The 22,692-nt window shown below is 44.2% G+C and overlaps 1 protein-coding gene across 1 annotated transcript; it reads left to right on the forward strand.

The window, feature by feature from the left end:
* Positions 1-16,561: 16,561 nt before the first annotated feature.
* Positions 16,562-19,974, forward strand: sox1b (SRY-box transcription factor 1b). Its single transcript, XM_052499511.1, has 2 exons — positions 16,562-17,839; positions 19,162-19,974. The coding sequence occupies exons 1-2, from the start codon at positions 16,853-16,855 to the stop codon at positions 19,189-19,191; spliced, it is 1,017 nt and encodes a 338-aa protein (XP_052355471.1). The 5' UTR covers positions 16,562-16,852; the 3' UTR covers positions 19,192-19,974.
* Positions 19,975-22,692: the final 2,718 nt, after the last annotated feature.

Here is a 22,692-nt window from a genome sequence, read left to right on the forward strand (position 1 = left end):
AACTAATGACACCTGCCTCTGATTGAGAACCATACTAGGCCGAAACATAGAAATTCCCAAAACCTAGACAAACAAACATAGACTACCCACCCAACTCACGCCCTGACCATACTAACTAAACACAAAACACAGAAAATAAAGGTCAGAACGTGACAGTACCCCCCCCCAAAGGTGCGGACTCCGGCCGCAAAACCTTGACCTATAGGGGAGGGTCTGGGTGGGCATCTGTCCGCGGTGGCGGTTCTGGCGCGGGACGCGGACCCCACTTCACCATTGTCTTTGTCCGCCTCCGTGGCCTTCTCACCATGGCAACCCCTCTCAATGACCCCACTGGACAGAGGGGCAGCTCGGGACAGAGGGGCAGAAGCTCTGGACAGAGGGACAGGGGCTCTGGACAGAGGGACAGGGGCTCTGGACAAAGGGACAGGGGCTCTGGCACCTCTGGGCTGAGGGGCTCTGGCGCCTCTGGGCTGAGGGGCTCTGGCGCCTCTGGGCTGAGGGGCTCTGGCGCCTCTGGGCTGAGGGGCTCTGGCGCCTCTGGGCTGAGGGGCTCTGGCGCCTCTGGGCTGAGGGGCTCCGGCAGCGGCGCCGGACAGGCGGGACGCTCTGGCAGCGGCGCCGGACAGGCGGGAGGCTCCGGCAGCGGCGCCGGACAGGAGGGACGCTCCGGCAGCGGCACCAGACAGGCGGGACGCTCCGGCAGCGGCGCCAGACAGGCGGGACGCTCCAGCAGTGGCGCCGGACAGGCGGGACGCTCCGGCAGCAGCGCCGGACAGGCGGGAGGCTCCGGCAGCAGCGCCGGACAGGCGGGAGGCTCCGGCAGCGGCGCCGGACAGGCGAGAGGCTCCCGGACAGGCGGGAGGCTCCGGCAGCGGCGCCGGACAGGCGGGAGGCTCCGGCAGCGGCGCCGGACAGGCGGGAGGCTCCGGCAGCGGCGCCGGACAGGCGGAACGCTCCGGCAGCGGCGCCGGACAGGCGGGAGCACCTGCAGGGAGGAGACTGAGAGACAGCCTGGTGCGTGGGGCTGCCACAGGAACTACCAGGCTGGGGAGACTTTCAGGAGGCTTGGTGTTAGGAGGAGCCTGAAAGACCGGGCTGTGGGGGAGCACTGGAGCTCTGGTGCGCAACCTTGGCACCACTTCCCCAGGCTGGACAACTACTCGAGCCCGGACCCTCAAGAGTGCAGGCACAGGTTGAACCGGGCTGTGGGTAAGCACGGGAGATCTAGTGCTTACTACACGCACCTCTCCCCTAGGCTCCACTCCCACAGTTGCCCGGTACGAGCGGAGCGCAGGCAGAGGACGCACTGCACCCTCCCAGCGCCCCGGAGACACAGCACGCAGAGCCGGCGCAGGATAACCTGGACCCAGACTGCGTACCGGCGACCAGACCCGCTGAGCAGGCACCATACGCCCTGGCTCAATGCCCACACTCGCATGGCACTCTCGGGGGCTGCCCTATAGCGCACCGGGCTATGGACACGCACTGGCGACACCGTGCGCTCAACCGCATAACACGGTGCCTGACCAGTAATGCGCTGCTCATAATAAGCACGAGGAGTGAGCTCAGGTCTGCTACCTGGCTTAGTACCACCCCTCGTGTGCCCCCCAAAAAAATTTGGGGCTGCCTCTCGTACCTGTCGCACTGCCGTGCTGGCTCCTCATATTGCCGCCGATCAGCTTTCGCTGCCTCCAGCTCTGCTTTGGGGCTGCGATTTTCCCCAGCCCGTGCCCAGGGTCCCTCTCCGTTCAATATCTGCTCCCATGTCCAGGAGTCCTGTGATGGTGGCCTCTGTTGTTGATGCTGCTGCTGCTGTCGTCGCTGTCCTTTACCACGCCGCTTGGTCCGATTGTGGTGGGTGATTCTGTAACGAGTTTCCTCCTCTTCTTCCGAAGAGGAGAGGCGAAACGGATCAGAGGACCAATACGCGGCGTGGTAATTTTCCATGGTACTTCTTTAATGCTTTAAGGTACACATGAACAAACTAACAAAACAAGAAAACGTGAAAACTCAAATTACAGTCCTATCTGGTGCATACACAGAGACAGGAAACAATCACCCACAAACACACAGTGAAACCCAGGCTACCTAAGTATGATTCTCAATCAGAGACAACTAATGACACCTGCCTCTGATTGAGAACCATACTAGGCCGAAACATAGAAATTCCCAAAACCTAGACAAACAAACATAGACTACCCACCCAACTCACGCCCTGACCATACTAACTAAACACAAAACACAGAAAATAAAGGTCAGAACGTGACAGTTCTTCCGTTTTGCTTCAATAATAAATACTCTACTTACTGTTACTTCAGTCTATTCTTTTCAAAAGATGCATTTTGATCATGTGGATAAAAAAAAAAACTAAAGATGAATCAGGGCATATCTTGATTTCCGAATGAGTTTAAAGGTCACATTATGAGAATGGCAACCAGAGGGCATGCTTTCATCCTCCCTGGCTTCTGAAGGCATCTTAGAGGCAGTAAGGGCCGCTCATGAACAAAGAAAGGAGTGCAGAGAGAAAGAAAGGAGTTGTGAGGATGGGAAGGAAAGGGCAGGTGTAAAAGAAGGAACTTTGAAACCAGCAGGTCTTGGCTGGAAGGATGACCTCATTTAGAATGCTGGAAGGATGACCTCATTTAGAATGCTGGAAGGATGACCTCATTTAGAATGAGAGGAGTCTGGAGTGGCGATAGCAAGAGAGCCACCCAGCTGGGCCTGCTCAGCGAGCTCCGCTCTGAGGCCCACCACAGGGAACACCATGAAAATACACACACACACACGCAAGCACACATACACCAGTCCCCTGCAGTCTCACTCCCCAGCCTCCCAGGCCCTTTATTTACCCAAAGGAAAGGGCCCACAGTGGCCACCACACAGATTGGGGGGCTGGGACCAACACGATGGAGTGAAGGGGAGAGGAGGAATGGAGGAGGGCAAAAAGAAAGATATAAAGAAAGGTGAGTGTGAGTCCCTAATTTGGCCCAGGGGATATAGGGATATAGGGAGAGACTCCCAGGTCCAACATTTAAGCTGGGGGACAAGGTTAGACCCAGAGCCCCAGCCCCCCAGGCCCCAGCCCCCAGATCCCCAGCCCCCCAGGCACCAGGCCCCCAGAGCCCCAGCCCCCCAGAGCCCCAGCCCCCAGAGCCCCAGCCCCCAGGCCCCAGCCCCCAGAGCCCCAGCCCCCCAGGCCCCAGCCCCCAGAGCCCCAGCCCCCAGGCACCAGCCCCCAGAGCCCCAGCCCCCAAGAGCCCCAGCCCCCAGAGCACCAGCCCCCCAGAGCCCCAGCCCCCCAGAGCCCCAGCCCCCAGAGCCCCAGCCCCCAGGCACCAGCCACCCCAGAGCCCCAGCCCCCCAGAGCCCCAGCCCCCCAGAGCCCCAGCCCCCAGGCACCAGCCCCCAGAGTCCCAGCCCCCAGAGCCCCAGCCCCCCAGAGCCCCAGCCCCCCAGGCACCAGGGGAAGAGGAGTAGGTTGAGTGGGCTGACGGAGGAGGAAGCGGAGGTCAGGGGGAAATGCAGCTTTTTATTTGTGTTGTTACCGTGTCAGATCCAATTTGCAGCGCAGTCAGGAGGGGGTTAAATGAGATTACCAGCTTTGGACACTGTCACCAGACTCTGCTGTCACTGCTGTTGCTAGCTGCTGGGCATGCTAAATGACTATTTAATAGTCAGCTGTTTTAGCCCTTTTGGGATAGCCAGGCTGGCAGAAGGGCTGGAAAAAGCACTAGTCAGCAACAGTTTGGAATTGGGGGATTTTGTTTGTTTGAATTCTGCTACTTTTCACTTTTTTTGTAACCTGTTTTATGTCTCAAATGAATAAGAATAGTTCAAATAGACAATCATTGGCCTTGGTTGAGTGAACAGACATTTTCTCAATCCCATTTAATGTGTGGGTTTAAATGACAGCACTGTTGATACCCCTGACGTATTTACCCTTGTGGGTAGTATGTTCACTTTCTCCCAGTGTCCATTAAGATTCTAAATCTCACACCAATTTTGCTGTATTCTTTGACTCTGTAGTTACCGTAGGTTTGAGTTATATAGGTGGGATTGTGTTAGCAAGGTTTGGGGAGGAAGTGGCTGTGGTTGGGGAGACATGGCTAGAGGGGGAAAGGGGGCAGTGGGATTGACATAAATCCTGTCGGTGGTGTATCATCGCTCATAATCCTTTCATGCTCCATTAATCCCTCTTCGCCAGGGTCGCCTTCGCCAGGGCCCTCCTCCTAATAACCATAATCTCATTACACAACAAATCAAAACTTTCCTATTTATCTGCAGATTTCAAATGAAACTAATAAGGCTTTACCCATACAGTCCTCTGTCCGCTTGTAACCACCACCACCACCCCTCCGCCCCCCCAAAACCCTAATCATATTTCTGCCTATCTAAAAGCAATCAGTGATTGTGTTAGCTACGGAGTACGGCGCGCTACTGACAATACCAGGGGAAAGGAAAGAGCCCAGCTGGACTAATTAAATTAAATGCTAGGCTGCCAGAGCTTCGTCGCTCCTATCGCTAGCTCTCCCTCTCAGTCTCTCTCTCTCTCTCTCTCGCTCTAGCTTGAAGCTCGTACCGTGCAGGCCTGGTGAGAAGGGGTGCAGAATTAATAAGCATTACGGTGCGATGCGGGAGATGATATCATAATGGAAGCAGAGCTTTGATGTGAAGAGTCCCTCATTGAAATTCAATGTACCATAATGTACCATAGTGACAGATGCCGTGGAGATGTGTGGTAGCCGCTGGGCCAACCAGAGAGAGGCCTTTGGAGTATCTGTCTCTGGTTGGGGGTTTTGCTTTTAATGTGTGCGTGAATGGGCACAGGTGTGGTAGCACAGGCAGTGTTGAGTTGTTGGTTTGGGTTTGTGTTTCTGGACACAGGTCTGGTTGGTAAGACAGGTAGTGTTGACTGGCGATGAGAGCGATTCACACTCAACTTTGAGATGTCTGTGGTGCTCCTTAAGTTAAAGATAAGTCTGGCGACGATTTTCAACTGAGAATGGCACTGCAGTCAGTGAGTAAACATCACTTTCCTATAGCAGTTACAGTTGCGTTTCCCACAACAGACATATCCATATATAATGACATAAATATATTTTCTCCAAACCTGGGCCTTCTGGCAATTTATCCTGAGACGACTCTGAGAAATCTGACCGTACATGTTCCCCATTTTTCCTCTCACACTCCCGCTGAGAGCGAACCGAACCGCCGAGCAGTGGTCGGACTAATAGATGCCGCAAAAGTGCATTAGCTAATAAGCATGTAAGCAGCAAAGTGGTTAACAGGGATACTTTCTCTCTCTCCCCTCCAGACTGGCACATAGCAACCATTATGCCTTCTCTCTCTGAGTGCAAAGAGCTTTTAATATAGCCTCTGACCCAGGGTGACGAGACGCCGACAGAAAGACTCTCGGTCCTAGTTTGGGGCTTCGTTCTCTGCCCATTATGGTCGCGGCCTATTACTTGAGTAATGAGTGACATGAGGTCTAATTATAAATGTGCTTGGAGATGCTGGGTTATTAAATGTAAAGAGCTAGCTGGCAGTGCCATTAACAGGGCTCCGCTAAGTGATGTCTGTGAACTGCTAAAAAGCCCTCACATTCATTACATATCAATCAAAGAAGGTGTAGTGATTAATTGATGAACGACTGAGACAATACTTAACAGCCCCTCAAAAAGCACTTCTGTAACAACATTAGAAAATTAGTAAAAATTGGAGGGGAAAATTAATATTCTGTAGGGGAGTATGGGGAAAGATGAGCTATTTTTTACATTCAGCAGAACTCTATCAAGGGAAATATAGTATTCTTTCTAACAAATATATCTACATATATTTCAGGTTGTTGTGTCCCTGGAAATAACAAGAAATTCATGTAAAAATGACTGTCTTGAAAAGGACGTCAAAGAAAGTGATCTCTTGGCAAAACTTAATCCGGGTATAGGGTAAGGTGAGCCGCCTTGGGGTAAGTGGGTGATGATGTCCTGTGACAGTGGGTGATGGTGCTGGTAGGTCAACGTTTAATTCATGGAATGGGGATGAGGTATATTGTATATCTTAAATGTATGCCTATATTCAGATATCGATCTCTGTGTTCAATATCACTTACCCTTCCATTTTGTGACCAGTTGTCTGGGACATGGGGTGTTGTTTACATCTGCCAATTCACAGGAAAGTTCTCCACATCTGAGGCTACTAAGCCCATGAAACTGGTCTGCAAAATGATTGCTATGTTTATGCATGCTCAGACTTCATGTATTCAGATAAGACCTTGTGTGCCTCTGCTACTCTAAGCGTAGCCTCTCTTTCACTCAGTTCCTTGGCTGCTGTCTCAATAACCTCAAGGGGGCTAAACCATTGCTTGTTTTACTTTTGTATACACATATGCATGACACATTGCAAAAATACTATGCATATTATGCATAAAGCTGACCAAATATAATCCTGATTTGTGGTGGTATGGTGGCCATTTTGATTATATTAGCCCACACAGCTACAAGGATGCACATTCATTCTAGGTTTAGGACCTCATATTATAGCTTATAGAGACCCCAACTGATGTGTAAAACAATCTTAAAACTATCTACTTTGGTTTAGATACCAGCGTAATGAAACCTATAACACAATAAATTAATTTGACTTTGTCAAAATTAGTTGTTGGACCTAACTTGCTTATGACTTTTTCCATGTAGCTACTTCCTTCATAGACCCCATTAAATGATGACCTCTTCCTAAACATTTGGTCACATGATTCATTTTGTGTATGGTTTCCTGGAAACAAGGGGTGGCTCAACTAACCCTTTGGCTCAACTTACCCCACTCTCCCTAGCATATCTGTACTAAATCTCTCTGTGCATTCTGAAGGTATGGTGTCAGATTATTATAGAAAGAACACCTGAAGCTCCTTTTGAAGGCTGGATCTTTCTGAACTCTCAGAGTACGTCTATGGTATTAATGGATGACTGTCAAATAACAGCTCATGAATAAATATACATTTTAAAAGGACTAGTGGCCATACTATAGTACCCTTAAACTCAACTCTGGACCTCGAAGCCAGTTCCCCTGCATTTTTTAATTGTTCCACTCTAATTAGGGATTTAGATCTGGGACACCAGGTGTGTGCAATTAAGGATCAGGTAGAACAGAAAACCAGCAGGCTCTGGACCTCGTAGGGTCAGAGTTGAGTACCCCTGCTATAGTACAATATCTATTTAAGAATTCAGTTATATTATATGAAACTCTTAGGTGAAAATTGTACGATGTATTGGTTGCAAAACAGGTTGAGTTGGAAATACAGTATATATCGGCATATTCCGTGTAAATACTGCGTTAACATACTGGTGTACTTAAACAGTATATAAACAAGACCTTCAGTTACATAGATGACATGGTCTATCTATCTATCTATCTATCTATCTATCTATCTATCTATCTATCTATCTATCTATCTATCTATCTATCTAAACAATTCAAAAGCCATAGAATGACATTGACCTTACTGGATATGTAGTTCAATAAACAAGGACAGAAAGCTCAACATGAAGAACGAAGCACTGGGATTTTCTTTTTGTCATGAACAATGTTTTCAGATACATTGCGTGCACTTTGACGGTACATGGAGAGTTGACCTTGAGTCAGGAAGAGAAGATCTTCTGTCCTGTTTTTAGTGGACAGTACTAGGTTTGAGGGGCCACTGTTGCAGTGGTTAAACACAGTTTTTGTGATGTGCTTTGTTAAATAAATAAAAAACAGATTTTTACAGCTAACTTTTTCATAAATGGACCAGATCACTTTGAGTTCAATTCACACTCAGAATTTGCCACAGTCACATTCAGTTGCTACAACACTATGTAGTGACTTTTTAAGGTCCTTTTCCAAGAACAGGTGTGGTGCAAAGTGTATGGATTCTTCGTTACCAAAGTACTACAGACAGACAGACAGACAGACAGACAGACAGACAGACAGACAGACAGACAGACAGACAGACAGACAGACAGACAGACAGACAGACAGACAGACTCCATCAAGGCTGTATCTCAGTAGTAGTGTCGAGGCCTCATCTCCTCTTCCATTGTTCTCTATCTGCACTGATCTGAATCCACAGAATGGTTCAAAAGTAACATGCTATAAGTTTAGCTTGGGGAATTGCTTTCACTAATTCAACTGTGAACCTGATGCATATGAGCTTTGGGAGTATTTCAAACAAATTCCACAATATTTGTACATACAGTGCTTTCGGAAAGCTTTCAGACCACTTGACTTTTTCCACATTTGGTTAAGTTTATAGCCTCATTCTAAAATTGATTTAGTTATATTTTTTCCTCATCAATCTACATACCTACCCCATAACGACAAAGCGAAAACAAGTTTTTAGAAATGTTGCAAATGTATTAAAAAAAAGAACTGAAATACCTTATTTCCATAAGTATTCAGACCCTTTGCTATGAGACTTCGAAGATGAGCTCAGGAGTATCCTGTTTCCATTAAGCATCCTTTGAGATGTTTCTACAACTTGATTGGAGTCCACCTGTGGTAAATTCAATTGATTGGACATGATTTGGAAAGGCACATTCCTGTCTATATAAGGTCCCACAGTTGACAGTGCATGTCAGAGCAAAAACCAAGCCATGAGGTCGAAGGATTGTGTCTTGGAGTCCGTAGAGCTCCGAGACAGGATTGTGTCGAGTCACAGATCTGAGAAAGGGTGCCAAAGCATTTCTGCAGTATTGAAGGTCCCCAAGAACACAGTGGCCCAATCATTCTTAGATGGAAGAAATTTGGAAGCACCAAGACTCTTCCTAGAGCCAAACTGAGCAATCAGGGGAGAAGGGCCTTGGTCAGGGAGGTGACCAAGAACCCTATTTTTCACTTTTACAGAGCTCGAGAGTTCCTCTGTGGAGATGGGAGAACCTTCCAGAAGGACAACCATCTTTGCAGCACTCCACCGATCAGGCCTTTATGGTACAGTGGCCAGACGGAAGCCACTCCTCAGTAAAAGGCACATGTAAGCCTGCTTGGAGTTTGCCAAAAGGCATCTAAAGGACTCAGACCATGAGAAACCAAAATTGAACTCTTTGGCCTGTATGCCAAGCACCACGTCCAGAGGAAACCTGGCACCATCCCTACGGTAAAGCATGGTGGTGGAAGCATCATGCTGTGGGGATGTTTTTTCAGTGTCAGGGACTGGGAGACAAATCAGGATCAAGGGAAAGAAGAGCAGAGCAAAGTCCAGAGAGATTGTTGATGAAAACCTGCTCAGACTGGGGTGAAGGTTCACCTTCCAACAGGACTGCGACCCTAAGCACACAGCAAAGACAACACAGGAGTGGCTCCGGGACAAGTCTCTGAATGACCTTGAGTGGCCCAGCCAGAGCCTGGACTTGAAGCCGATCAAACATCTTTGGAGAGACTTGAAAATAGCTGTGCAGCAACGCTCCCCATCCAACCTGACAGAGCTTGAGAGGATCTGCAGAGAAGAATGGAGAAGAATGGGAGAAACTCCCCAAATACAGTTGTGCCACGCTTGTATCGTCACACCCAAGAAAAATAGAGGCTGTAATCACTGCCAAAGGTGCTTCAACAAAGTAATGAGTAAAGGGTCTGAATACTTATGTAAATACAACATTTCCTTTGTTAATTTGTTATAAATTTGCAAAAATGTTTGGTTATTGTGTGTAGATTGATGAGGGGGGAAAAAACAATTTAATCTATTTTAGAATAAGGCTGTAACGTAACAAAATGTGGAAAAAGTTAAGAGGTCTGAATACTTTCCGAATGCACTGTATATATGTAGTGTAGATGAACCAAGTACAATAAGAAGGAAACTTCATATTAAGTGTTGCCAAGATTCAATTAAACCTATACAACACATGTTAAGATTAGAGAGCCGTGTCCATGACAACAACATGTCTTCTGGCTACGGACCTACATGTTCTCACTCTCAGCCCTGTCAATGCTCTTAAATCCAGCAGGAGCTGACATCTGCTGCGACAGCAAGCTTACACAAACTGCTCTGCGAAAACGGCCTTTGATGCCATTAGCCCCTGCCGGGAGCTAACATGTTGTTTCTAGGAGCTTCAGCTGATGCTACAACACAGGGGAGAGACAGGGGAGAGAAAGGCTGTGTAGGGCGCTGGGGCTGTGGGCTTAGAGATTCCACAGCTAACAGGGGGGGTGAAGCCAGAGAGGCAGAAGAGAGCTGTGAACATCCCCTGTGTGCTTATCTATCCAGGGTGCTTTGATCCTCCAATGAGAGCTGGGGGGCTGCTGCTCCATGTTATGGCTCAATAGGCATCACTCTCAGAACATAGAAATACACTTAATAGAATGGACCTTCACTTTTTTTTTAAGTGTCCTGTTGTAGACTTGGAAAATTTTGATGAATCCAAGTCTACAACAGGTCTCAGAATCGAGTGGATTTCTAGGTGTTCTTCACTTGCAGTAACTTCACCATGTTGGGTTAACAGTGAAACATGATGTTGCTAGAGCTGTGTATTTTCTATTTGTTCCGTACTACATATATTGACACATATTGATAATACCACGGAGAGGAACCTTTAGCAGTAGGTTCAACTGTGTCTTTTTTTCTTTGACCCTAATAGCAGGGGCTGCTCCCCTGTTTGATTTACGGTGCCCTTGAACACCATTTGTTCAATGGCTTTTAGAGGGGGCTCGTGAGGGTTGATGTGTCTGAATATGGTTGGGGACGGAACAGGCCACTCCTGCTTTTATGCGTTTGTCTCCCTCTTTTCTAGATGCCTCCAGGCCTGACCCCAAATGCCCTGCCTCTTAGCAACAAAGCAGTAGATAGGCGCTTCATGGGGGACCATTACACTGAGTACTCTGAACAGCGACAACGCAGGCCTTGATCGAGACGGGAAAGTGGAGCGACAGACATAAAAGCAGAACTGTGTGCTTTAGCCTACATGGACCAGCTCTCTGATGAAAATGTATTTTCTCTCAGGGAGTCTAACCTGGCTAAATTAAGATTACATGGAAATATGAGTATTATGATCAATGCTCTTCAGCACGACATTTACGGTACTCAAAGATGTACTCAAACTAAAGACTCATACTGGTACCTGTAAATAGGCCCGGAGGCATGAGAAAAGGCTTCGAAACCAGAGAATTTCAATGTCACCAACTCCGTTGGAGCAGTCCATCCTATAAGTTGTCTAAAAGGAATTGGCCATATTATAAAGTGATGATTCACTATTTGCGAATTGTGTCAAGCACAACCTCTCGTTGTGCGTAGTCTGAAGTGAAACTATCCCTTCAACATGAGGCATGATGGGTAAATGGTACTTCAGTGAGTGGACTGTGAGCTCACTGAAGTACCTTGAAGGCTTGAGATAAACGTCTATTGGTTATATTTCTATATCTCCTGTCTCCCGTGTGAAATGGACAAATGCCATGGGCCTGTGTGGACCAAACAAGGCTATACATGTCTATGGATAATGGGATACACATTCAGTCTGCTTCATGTGATAGAGACATGTGAGACTTTTAGCCCCCAAGGAAATTGCATATGACTGTCATTTTCACAACGGGACATATATAAAAACAGATTGCAGACATGTTAAACTTAACTGCCATCACCTGCCAGGGGTTGTAAATGTCAACAACAAGAAATAAACACTTACAAGAAAGAGTTAGCAAACACTTATCAACAAAGAGGGAACCCTATAGAGGAGAAGGTGGAATTGTTGATTCATAAACCCACTGAAGATGGTACCAAGAAAACAGTTATTGGAGCTCAAGAATGTTAAGACAAGAGGCTCCAAGACATTTGTCTCTTGATATTCTCAGAGCATGTAAAAATTACATTAATATAAGGTTACTGAAATATCCGTTTGTATTTTTGCATTTGCAAACCTGAACATTACGTTGAAATTATGGATAATCTCCTGTCACAAAATACAGGATGACTGTAACCCATATAGTCTGAGGTTATGTTATGATAATAAGATCGTACAAATTCCCAACAGGGACGAAACAGACATATAGCCTAACAGTAGAGCTGAATAGGATGAATCGGCTGGTTTCTTACGGTGAAAAGGATGGTGTATACAGTTGGTACTCCGGCTCCCTCGTCGAGCTCCCCAACTCCCAGCTGTCTTCACACAGTGATTTGTTTTCATTCATCCTTCGGCAGGGAAGGAACCAAGAAGGAAGACACGAAAAGCGGTCAGATAGATTTGAATACCCACGGAAATTCAATTTCGAGAGAAACAACTATTTTTAATTGCCCATTAGATATTTCAATTATTTTATGTGCTTCTCGTGTCCTGTCAGTATGGGGTGTGAGTGAATTTGTGTTGGACATGCCCATCAAGGCCACTGATGAATAGTTGAATTAGATTTCTTTCTTTTCTTGTAAAAAATTGTTTTTTTAAAGATGGGAATATTTTCAAAAATTCTTTAGAGTGAGACTATAGAGCTAGAATTCACATGACTTGGATCCCATTGAAAAGACACCTTTATTTTCTCCAGTCTGTTATGTTTAATGAGTAATGAAGTAGCCTCATGACTGACAAACCGCCACAAATAATGGCATCATTAGTGTGTGTGTGTGTGGGGGGTACCTTGCTGCTTGGAGTAATATAGTCATAATGGGTGTGCAATGTGTAACTGTAATAACATACTGTAAGTGCCCAGACAGGATCAATTCTAACAATAAAGTTCGTCCTAATATCGGTTTAAAATCCATAGAAAACTCGAATAAAGAGAAACGTGAACATTTTTTAAATATGGAAATACATTATTTTTTAAATACAGATACATTTAAAGTTCTAAGAATAGCAAATGTTCTAGCTCTATCCTATGTTGTGGGTGTTCTTGATGCGCACTGTGTTGGAGGACGGAATAGAGCAACAGACAGATGTAGGCTAAAACTCGCAACATAGTAGCATGCGCCCCTGCTATCCACTCCCGCCCCCACGTGCCAATTATCTTCCCAAAACTCGCTGAGAGGCGACAGAAGCACCTGACAGATGTTGACCGTTTAAAGCCGCGCATTCTCGCGAGTTCAAGAGACACTCCACGTGCACTTTAGGGACGGGATGAAACAGAGAGACGGCACTTTAGCAGCATCGGATGAAGGTTTTGGAACAAGCTCTTGTCAATGGTTAAATACTGACAGAAGAAGAAAAGTATTCAGAAATATGATGAGGATTTTTCCTACTCAGTCTAATTCCAAATGTTGATGCCAAAGACATTTCCTTTTTTAAAACAGACTTTGGTTTTGGAGAAATACTTGGAAAATAGTTTGAAACTGATTTACCAAACTGATGTGTTTTCAGCCCGAACAGGAACACAGACATTAATTAGCATGACCTTTTAATTTGCATTTGAATCGATAAAAAGCACAGAAATCATTAATTGAATAATTATTGAAAAGTGTTCGTTGGCCATAGTAATATGATAACAATAGGGTAATAATAATAATAGCCCATTAGTAACATAATAATCATAATCGTAATAATAATCATTGGGTATTAAATGCATCTGTATTTTGTATGCTTCATTTGAGTTTTTTGATCGATTGTTCAATGTTTACAGTAACAATAGCAGGAAAGCACATTTAATGGGAAGCACATTTAAGGAAGCAGGCAGCCTAGCGGTTAAGAGCGTTGGTCCAGCAACCGAAAGGTCGCTGGTTCGAATCTCAGAACCGATTAGGTGAAAAATCTCTAAACGTGCCCTTGAGCAAGGTACTTAACCCTAATTGCTCTGGATAAGAGCGTCTTCTATAATGTAAATGATTCGTGTAAATATTATTTTGTCTATGATAGTGTGTACTGACAGCTAGCATCATGTATGGAAGCAGGGTTGGGTAAATCCCGTTTTCAATTCAGTCAGTTGATTTCAAATGTAATTCCTGATTCGACCTATTTATTGTCATTGGTGGCGATGGAATTGACCGTGTCAAATTGCCATAGCAGTGGCAGTTGCAAGGAGGCCTGCCTATTCATTGCAGCGTATATTTTACATCTCCTTAGATAACATGTTATTTACCCAAGCTTACAATGCTGAATGTCAGGTTGACACGGGGATGGATAAGCAAATTGTCAGCGAATCGCACCTGAAAAATTGTCACTTCGATAAATCATGAATTTCCTACGTAAACCCGAGCTACATCTAGAATGTAAATATGCATATACTGCCACTATCAACTGCGTTACAGAATTCGTCAAATTACGAATAATGTTTTGGAGGTATTAGCTTCATTATTTAAAGACTCTGGCACTGTGTTTCAAGGGCTTTAATATTTAATTGGTATTTCGATTTGAGTTAGTATTTCGTTATTTTCCATATAGGTCTGTATCAGTGAATAAAAAATAAAGCATTCATTACTCACTAAATAGCCTGCTTTTTGGTGTGTGTTTGTTTGTAATATGGACTCTTCATAGTGCAGGCCTATAAGTAGCCTGCGTGTGAGAGAGACCACTGAGAGCGAGTGCAGTGCGGTAGCCTACTGTGTGTGTGCTTCAGTTCTGCGAGCGCTGTCTTTCAGCACCACGGCGCGCGTTCATGGAATGTGCGCACCCGCCGAATTGAGTCTCCAGTAGACGGCGATCAAGCTCTGCCACGATAGAACCGAGCCTTTCTCCTGAAGATGTTCCTTCATACTCGGTGTCAATTGTGACCTTCTCTGTTTGGCAACGATAATTATAACGTATTGATAAAACAAGGTATTGGTCAAGGTATAGGACTCTATACTTGTTTTGCAATAATTCGCCCTTGTAAATTTGTGAATCATTTCTGAATAACCACAGGGCCTGGTTCGAAAAACCTATTTTAGATAATTAATTGTTTATTAATGTTTTACGTTGAATAGGTTATACAATTCACAATCATATTTTTTATGTTAAATATTAGATAACTGGTTGAGTTTCTTTCTGTCATTAATTAATTGATTGATGTGGAATTGGTTTGGTGGACTGCCAACCCTTGAATAGACTATAGACAGACTTTGCTATGGGGCTATGGAAACACAAAAACAAATGATTTAGCCTTAATGAAATTAGCTGAATTTGAATCGACATAATCCACAATTACAATGTAAATTACAATGTACATTTACTTATAATCCGCCTGTCTGCATATTTGAATACATGTCATATGAGGATGCAGTGAGATACCGGATGGGTTGGACAACACTCTTCTCCTTAATTATCTTTTTTTTATAAGTATACTTAAAAACTGTAAATAACCAATCCTCCATCTTTAAGACAATGGAAAAATCATATGTTTCATTCTGTAAATATTGAAAGAGCGACGGAGAGGAACAAAATGGTGCAATGTGAGGACATGGAGGAGAGTAGTGCAGGCACAGAAAATAGGGTTGAGAACAGGTGGGTATGAGCAGGTGTGATGTCGTTGAGGTTTGTGTGTATTTTGTATGTGCATGCTTTGTATTGTAATAATAAATAAAACACGATTTAAAAAATCAATGAGCGTAATAAAAATATCTCTGAAATGTAAAGTGACGGCGTAGTTTTAAGTCTTGTTTTGTTTATTGAAGCTATATGTTAGGTAAAACCATGAGGCAGGTCACTCAGAATTGTATGTTGTAATGTATCTGTATTTACCCTGCTTGGCCTATAAACGCCCAGAGATTGCAGGGGGAGAAATGTCTCCCACAGAATAGTACATCGAGGAGAAATACTATATTGCTTTCTCTCATCATGGGTAACTCCCATGTGGTTCTAGCACAATGTCAATTGTAGCAATCCCCCCTTCACTGCTTTTAGACAAAAGGGGTTCGGCTGGCACGTGCTCTGGGCGTCAGTCACCTGTTTCTTAGCAACCGGCACAACAGGAAAACACCTGTGGCTCCAAATAGGCTGTTGATAATGGGACTAGGCCTATCTTTTCTCTTATTTGCAGATACCCCAAGCAAATTATCACAGAGAAATCCAAATGAAAGCACATTTAGTGTTGATTTCTCCAAGTAGGGGTTGTGTCTGTTTTAAAAAAAATATATGCTTGTGTTTTATTTTGCCTTTTTCTTGTCCTGAGTTTTTATGGGCTATGGGAATTCTCCTATTTCATTTCAATATTTTACTGATCCCAAAATGATTCGAATTGATTTAAAGCAACATCTTTCAATAGAACGAGTTAAAGATTATTTCCATGTCATGAATATAGATAGGCTACCAATTATAGTTATATAATCACCTGGCTATGAAATGCATATGTAGACCTAGCCTACATTAATTTTTGTATAACCAATCAATGTTATTCTCGACATAAGCTTTGTTTTGGAAAGGGGGGGCACACTGTGGACCGCGCGCATCTGTTTGGGGGACTTTTGGTCTAAAACTGTCCTTTTCCCTATGCATTATCATCGCGGCCATAATCTTTGTAAAATAACCAAACTTGTCAAATTAGGTTATTGTTATTTACGTTCCCTTATGGGAGTTGGAGGTAACCCACTACTTGCGAGTGAGTAGCTCTAGCCCTCCTATGTCACCTGACAGCGAGACTGCATGCAAATCACGCCTTTCCTAAAGCGCCATTGGCCACCACCACCTCATTTAGTCGCTGTCAACGCACATCATATGGGTAAGCTCGGTAACTTTACTACTATAGGCACAGAAAGTAGCTCAAAGAGACGCTTTTCATCGAGCTGGTTGTGGAAAAAAACAAGAGGAGAAAACGACTAATACAGAGAAGGAAGGAAAAGTTTATCGAAGTACCTTTTACTTTGGATTGTATTTCTTCGTTCCATTTTTATTTATTTTTTCCGGGAGGGTTGATTTGCGCAAGTGACGGTGTGTGCCAGCAGTGTGGAGGTGCCGTGACTGAATGTTTCCGTGTATTGGTTGAAAAAGTTAACACCAGGTGAATGTATAGTATGATGATGGAGACTGACCTACACTCCCCAGTGCCCCAAACGAACACGAATTCGGGGCACACGGGAGGATCAAACAATGGGAACAAAGTCAACCAAGACCGCGTAAAGAGACCGATGAACGCCTTCATGGTTTGGTCCCGGGGCCAGCGGCGGAAGATGGCTCAGGAGAACCCCAAAATGCACAACTCCGAGATCAGCAAGCGGCTCGGCGCCGAGTGGAAGGTGATGTCCGAGGCGGAGAAGAGACCCTTCATCGACGAGGCGAAGCGGCTACGAGCTATGCACATGAAGGAGCATCCGGATTATAAATACAGACCGAGACGGAAGACCAAGACACTGTTAAAAAAGGACAAATACTCTTTGGCCGGTGGGCTGCTTACCGGGACAGGGGGTGGGGGTGTCGGTCTAGGGATGAGCCCTGGGGTCGGACAGCGGTTAGACAGTCCCGGGGGTCACGGTGGTGCGTCTGCTGCCAGCTACGCGCACATGAACGGCTGGGCGAACGGTGCGTACTCTGGGCAGGTGGCTGCGGCTGCGGCGGCCGCGGCCATGATGCAGGAGGCTCAGCTCGCCTACAGCCAGCACCCGGGCAGCGGGCACCACCACCACTCACACCACCACCACCCGCACAACCCCCAGCCCATGCACCGCTATGACATGTCGGCCCTCCAGTACAGCCCCATCTCGAACTCTCAAAGCTACATGAGCGCCTCTCCGTCCGGCTACGGCGGGATCACCTACACGCAGCACCAGAGCTCTGGTGTCGCCTCGTCCGGGTCGATGGGCACGCTGGGCTCTCTGGTGAAATCGGAACCGAGTGTGAGCCCTCCCGTCTCTACTCACTCGCGCGCCCCGTGTCCCGGGGACTTGAGGGACATGATAAGCATGTATTTACCGACGGGGGAAGCTGCAGGTGACCCGTCCGTTCAAAGTAGACTTCACGCGCTACCGCAGCACTACCAGAGCTCCACGACAGGGGTAAACGGAACTGTTCCATTGACACATATTTAGAAAGAGAGAGAGAGAGAAAAACATGACTGTGCGATAGCGCAACAAAATCACATAACCAAATATTTACCTCTTTTAGAATGTTGCTATATCTTTGTACATGCTATTGGTTATTGTACATTGAAGGCGAATATCTTAATTAAAAAACAATAAGAATACATTAGACAAAATGAACATTTTCAGTGGGGTATTGTCTGTCCAGGTTTATGAAACGCGAGTAGGCCTAATTGCGCATTGGGTTTACTTGCTTTCTAACTGATGGGGATGCCAAGATTTGAGACGATTTAGGTTGTGAAGTATTTACATTTTCTGTGGAAACATAACCGTTAATAAGGACATTTAAATGAGATAACCGTGTGATTAGAATGAATGTGGAAAATGTTTTTAAAAGTTTACAAGATTTCCATTCATTTCACGTTTTCTCGTTTTCACGTGGGTTGCTGTATCTGAACCATTTGCTTTTGTTATTGTAAAAAAAGAAATCATGTAAATTGTGAATAAACACTAGATGAGATTGATAAGCAACTGTAAATAATTTATTAAATGCAATTCTGCCAGGAAAGAAAACAATTTTGCGTTGAAGTATGAGTTAAATCAATTTCCCAGATGTTTCACTGGTTATGGAAAAACGTGTTAGTTTCGTTACTTTGGATTGTATAGGTTTTCTACTTGACACAGTTTGAGTTAACAATGTTAAGGCTAATTCATATTTATATAATTGACGGCAGATTAACAAATTACATAACAAAAACTCTACGAGATGCTGGCTCTATTTGGTTGTCTGTCTAAACCAACATCGGGTTAAAACGTATAGTGACTAAAATCGAATAGAGTACATATGGCAAATATACGTAAATAAGGACGAATTAGTAATGCTGGACGTACTAACTTGTCACACAACCTTGACGGTTTGATGCTCGGTTTAAGCACGAGACAGGACATCAGACAGGGTTATAGGCCTATACATTAATTTAGTTGGAAGTGCAGCAGCAATAGCTTTAATGATAATATCATGTATCATATCAGTATTCAGCATGTTTGGAATAAATATACTCAGATATGTGATAACTGGTTTGGACCACTGAAATAAGATAGGCCCACTAGCGTTTTAATGCTCATAAATTGTTTATATATATATATAATAAAATGGGTCATATCATTATTATTAGCATGTCATTACTAGCATTATGCTATTGTTATTAATATTACTGATTAATCAAATAGCTGTAAAAATATATATCAGATGCTCTTTGAATGTAATTTAATAATATATCATATATCTTTCGTTTTAGTACCTAAAGAAAAGGACGACGTTGTGGTAGTCGCGAGGAAGGGAACAAGACAGGCTCGAGTCACAACACCTGTTGACTTGGCTAATGTCTCGTGGGAGGAACTTCGTCTCGGTCGACTAATGTTTTGATTTGATTTTTTTGAACGGGCTTGTTTTGATTATCTGTCCGGTGACATCTTTTTTGACCAACAGGAAGACGCTCACGCCATCGGTCAACACTAGTTCGGCCTACTGATGACAGAATCAGCCCTTTTAAAATAAGTTATTTGACTGTCTGTTTTTGCTCTTCTAAGATCCCATATAATTTGCCTAATAATGTAAACTTAACTGTGGACCAATTGTGATGATTTGACATGTGCGTTCTGGCTATTTGTTGATCATGCAATATAACTATCAATCATTTTTTTTTCACTTTCCCTGTTTCATGTTTGTCATTATACTCATAAATTAACTCACAATATTTCAGTCATTTCCACATCTCGTAATGTGCGTAAAGATTTTACTTTTCATTGACATAATTATCATTTTCAAGAAAGTACAAAAATACGTGTATTGGTCTAAAATAATCTCATAAACTATAATATTCAAATGAGGGAATAAACGAAATGAGGGAATAATCTCTGCTCTCATTTTATTTCATTCATTTACATTGAACTTTCAGAAAGCGTTGTTATTCAAACTTTTCCAGAACTTGTTGCAATTTTGATGGAGATGACAGACACAAACTGGAAGAATCAGTGCGACAAGATGGAGAAACATAGGCCCAATATCATTAATAACTAATGGTGCAAATCTGCAATGGCATTCTTTTTACATGTTGTTTGTAGAGAATTTTCAAACTTGCGTCATATTGACCTTTGATACTCGTTTCCTCCATGATTTTTGTTCGCGGTGCAATAAAGTCAATTCATTGAAAAGTGGTAGGATTACAAATGAGAAGTAAAGATGCTTATTTTGTCAAAGATGCTTTCTTTAGAGACGGATATCTTGGACGCAAGGCTTGATCCCAAACTAATCCAAATTCAATGAAATGTGAATGGATGCAGATACAAAGAATATACAATTATTCATTGGTAATTTAATTAACATTCTCAATGTATCCTTGCTCACTGCTTCAGGGTATATACCAGAGACGCTGTAAAGGCGCACGTGGGAAAAAATCCTTTCAGCTTCAGATAAATCTGTCTGGAGACCTGGTGTGCCATTGATATATCTTGGCCTATAGGCCTACCTCGGCAATGAAGTGTGAAGTTTTAAGGGGATAGACATAACAAGTTAACAATCGATTAGAGCGGAGTAACTGATCAATAATCGGTGTGTATATCTTAATTTACTCCGTGCGTACTCCTCCTTACTGAAGTAGATGAATCAGTGTGCAGTCAAGACACCATCGCACAGTGCCTGTTTGGTTGTCATGGGGGATTAGTGTTACTGAGCGGAGTAGTGGAGAGTGTTTTGTGTAAAGTAGGCAAGGATTAGACGATCAGAAGAACTAACCCCGGGGTCAGAGGCAAGTCAAAGACTCTCACAATTTCGCACCGGAAGTCCGGAACCATGACGTCAGTCCGGTTCCCCAAGCTTCGCCAGCCATAAAGCAAGTCACACAGGTCCTAAACAAAATATAATATAGAAATGTGGGCAAGTTATCAAAGAAACAATTTCAGATTGTGTTTTATCGTTTCTATCACCGTTTCTGGACCTTCACCAGCGCTCTATAGACTAATAACAGGTCAATAGCCAGGCATATAACCGTAACATTTGGCCTTACGGTCAATACCGAGCTGTTCATTCAAAATGATGGCTGAGAGTTGGAAAATCTAAAAGTGTCTATGAACTATTTTAGGATATCCTACATCCCACTTGTTATACAGGGATATTTTAGATTGGATTCCTGTATATGGTGTACAAACTGGATTGTTACTCTGACAAAACACACTTAACCAGCCCTAGTCTAAATTCAAATAATAGTCTATAGGCCACTGTTCTATTCAACTGCCATAGGTCATCAAACTATTCATCCTCAACATTTGTACTCCTCTTGTCTAAGAGTTGTTCTCTGGTATCCAATCTTTAACGTAATAGAGGTAAAATGCGTTTCTAAAAGCATCATCAGATAGAAATGACATGTATCGATTGAAATGTTGTTCTAACCTACCCTACTACACACAATCCCATACTACATTTGATTTGAGTCTTATCGTGTATCTAAAGTAGAGACGCACAAAGAGTGGAGCAAGTCCATGGACCGTTTCCAAATCCAAAATAAACGTTCTGCAAAATTTCGCCTACAATAATTACCCCATTCTTTGTGAAAAGTGTGTGTGTGAGAGAGAGAGAGGCAGCGGAGGCCCCTGACCATTATATCTCCCCACCACGCGGTATTCTTATCTTGTAGACACTGATACATTCAGCACCAGGAAGCCTCAGACGCGCTTTAGTATTTGCCATCCAGTAAACCCCCGATCTCTTGCACTCGGTGTCCTAAATGTGGATAATTAGCATCACTTTATCACGCCTCCGCATATTTTTTTTTCGCTCCTAAAAACCTCTTCGCTGCCATTGGTTGCCTTTCTGTCACAGGAGATTATGGAGACAGATTGCAAACACCGAATGTGCTGAAACCAGATTAGCACGGAATAGAAATAGCAACCGGGCCAATAAATTCCTCGCGAGGGCCTTATCGTGCAATTACACGTTGACATGTTTAACAATTTTTCAGCCTCTTAATCCTCCGCCCCTTCCAAGAGTCGACGTTTTGTGCCGTGTGTGTGTGTGTGTGTGTGTGTGTGTGTGTGTGTGTGTGTGTGTGTGTGTGTGTGTGTGTGTGTGTGTGTGTGTGTGTGTGTGTGTGTGTGTGTGTGTGTGTGTGTTCATGGGTTCATGGGTTCATGGGTTCATGGGTTCATGTGTTCATGTGTTCATGTGTTCTTGTGTGCGCGCGCGATGTTTTTCCACCCTAAATAGAATCCGCTAAATGTGAAAGACAACTGATAAAGACTTGGGAAACATTTGATAACAACATTTAGGTAGTTTAGATCCAGACCCGTTTAGATAATACATATCACTGATTTGAACGATATTCACTTAATGGGCGCATTCCAAAATAATCTGGGCCAATAGAGCACATGAGACCCAACAAGACGCTTGGTATGGGCATGAATATTGGACATCAACTCGGGTTTGCATATTGTCAGTTGACAATCTATTAGATTTCAATATATAATATCAATAAAGCCCGAACATAAAGCTTCGGTCAATATTAATTTTCTTCATCTTCGGTTTGACGGACTGATATAGCCAGATACCATTATTCAAGCAACACTGATAGACAAAAGTTCAACAGAAGATATTTATGGGAACATTTTTGGATGTCTCTATGTAATGTTAGTGATTTATTGTTGTTTTATAGTTGGCCCGCCGTCTGCAGCGGGTCTTCCGCTCTTGTGAAGCCTGGGTAGAGGTGATTGTGAGCAGCTCTGCTGGAATTTGGCTGGGCCTGGTCTTGGAGTGCTGCCCCATGCTGACTCCCCAT

The sequence above is a fragment of the Oncorhynchus keta genome, chromosome 37 (genome assembly GCF_023373465.1).
Source record: "Oncorhynchus keta strain PuntledgeMale-10-30-2019 chromosome 37, Oket_V2, whole genome shotgun sequence".
Lineage (NCBI taxonomy): Eukaryota > Metazoa > Chordata > Actinopteri > Salmoniformes > Salmonidae > Oncorhynchus > Oncorhynchus keta.

Excerpts from the sequence above, each read along its gene's own strand:
- sox1b (XM_052499511.1), top strand. The coding sequence starts at position 16,853 with ATGTATAGTATGATGATGGAGACTGACCTACACTCCCCAGTGCCCCAA. Across the intron at positions 17,840-19,161 it reads ACCAGAGCTCCACGACAGGG|TACCTAAAGAAAAGGACGAC; the intron begins GTAAACGGAACT and ends CTTTCGTTTTAG.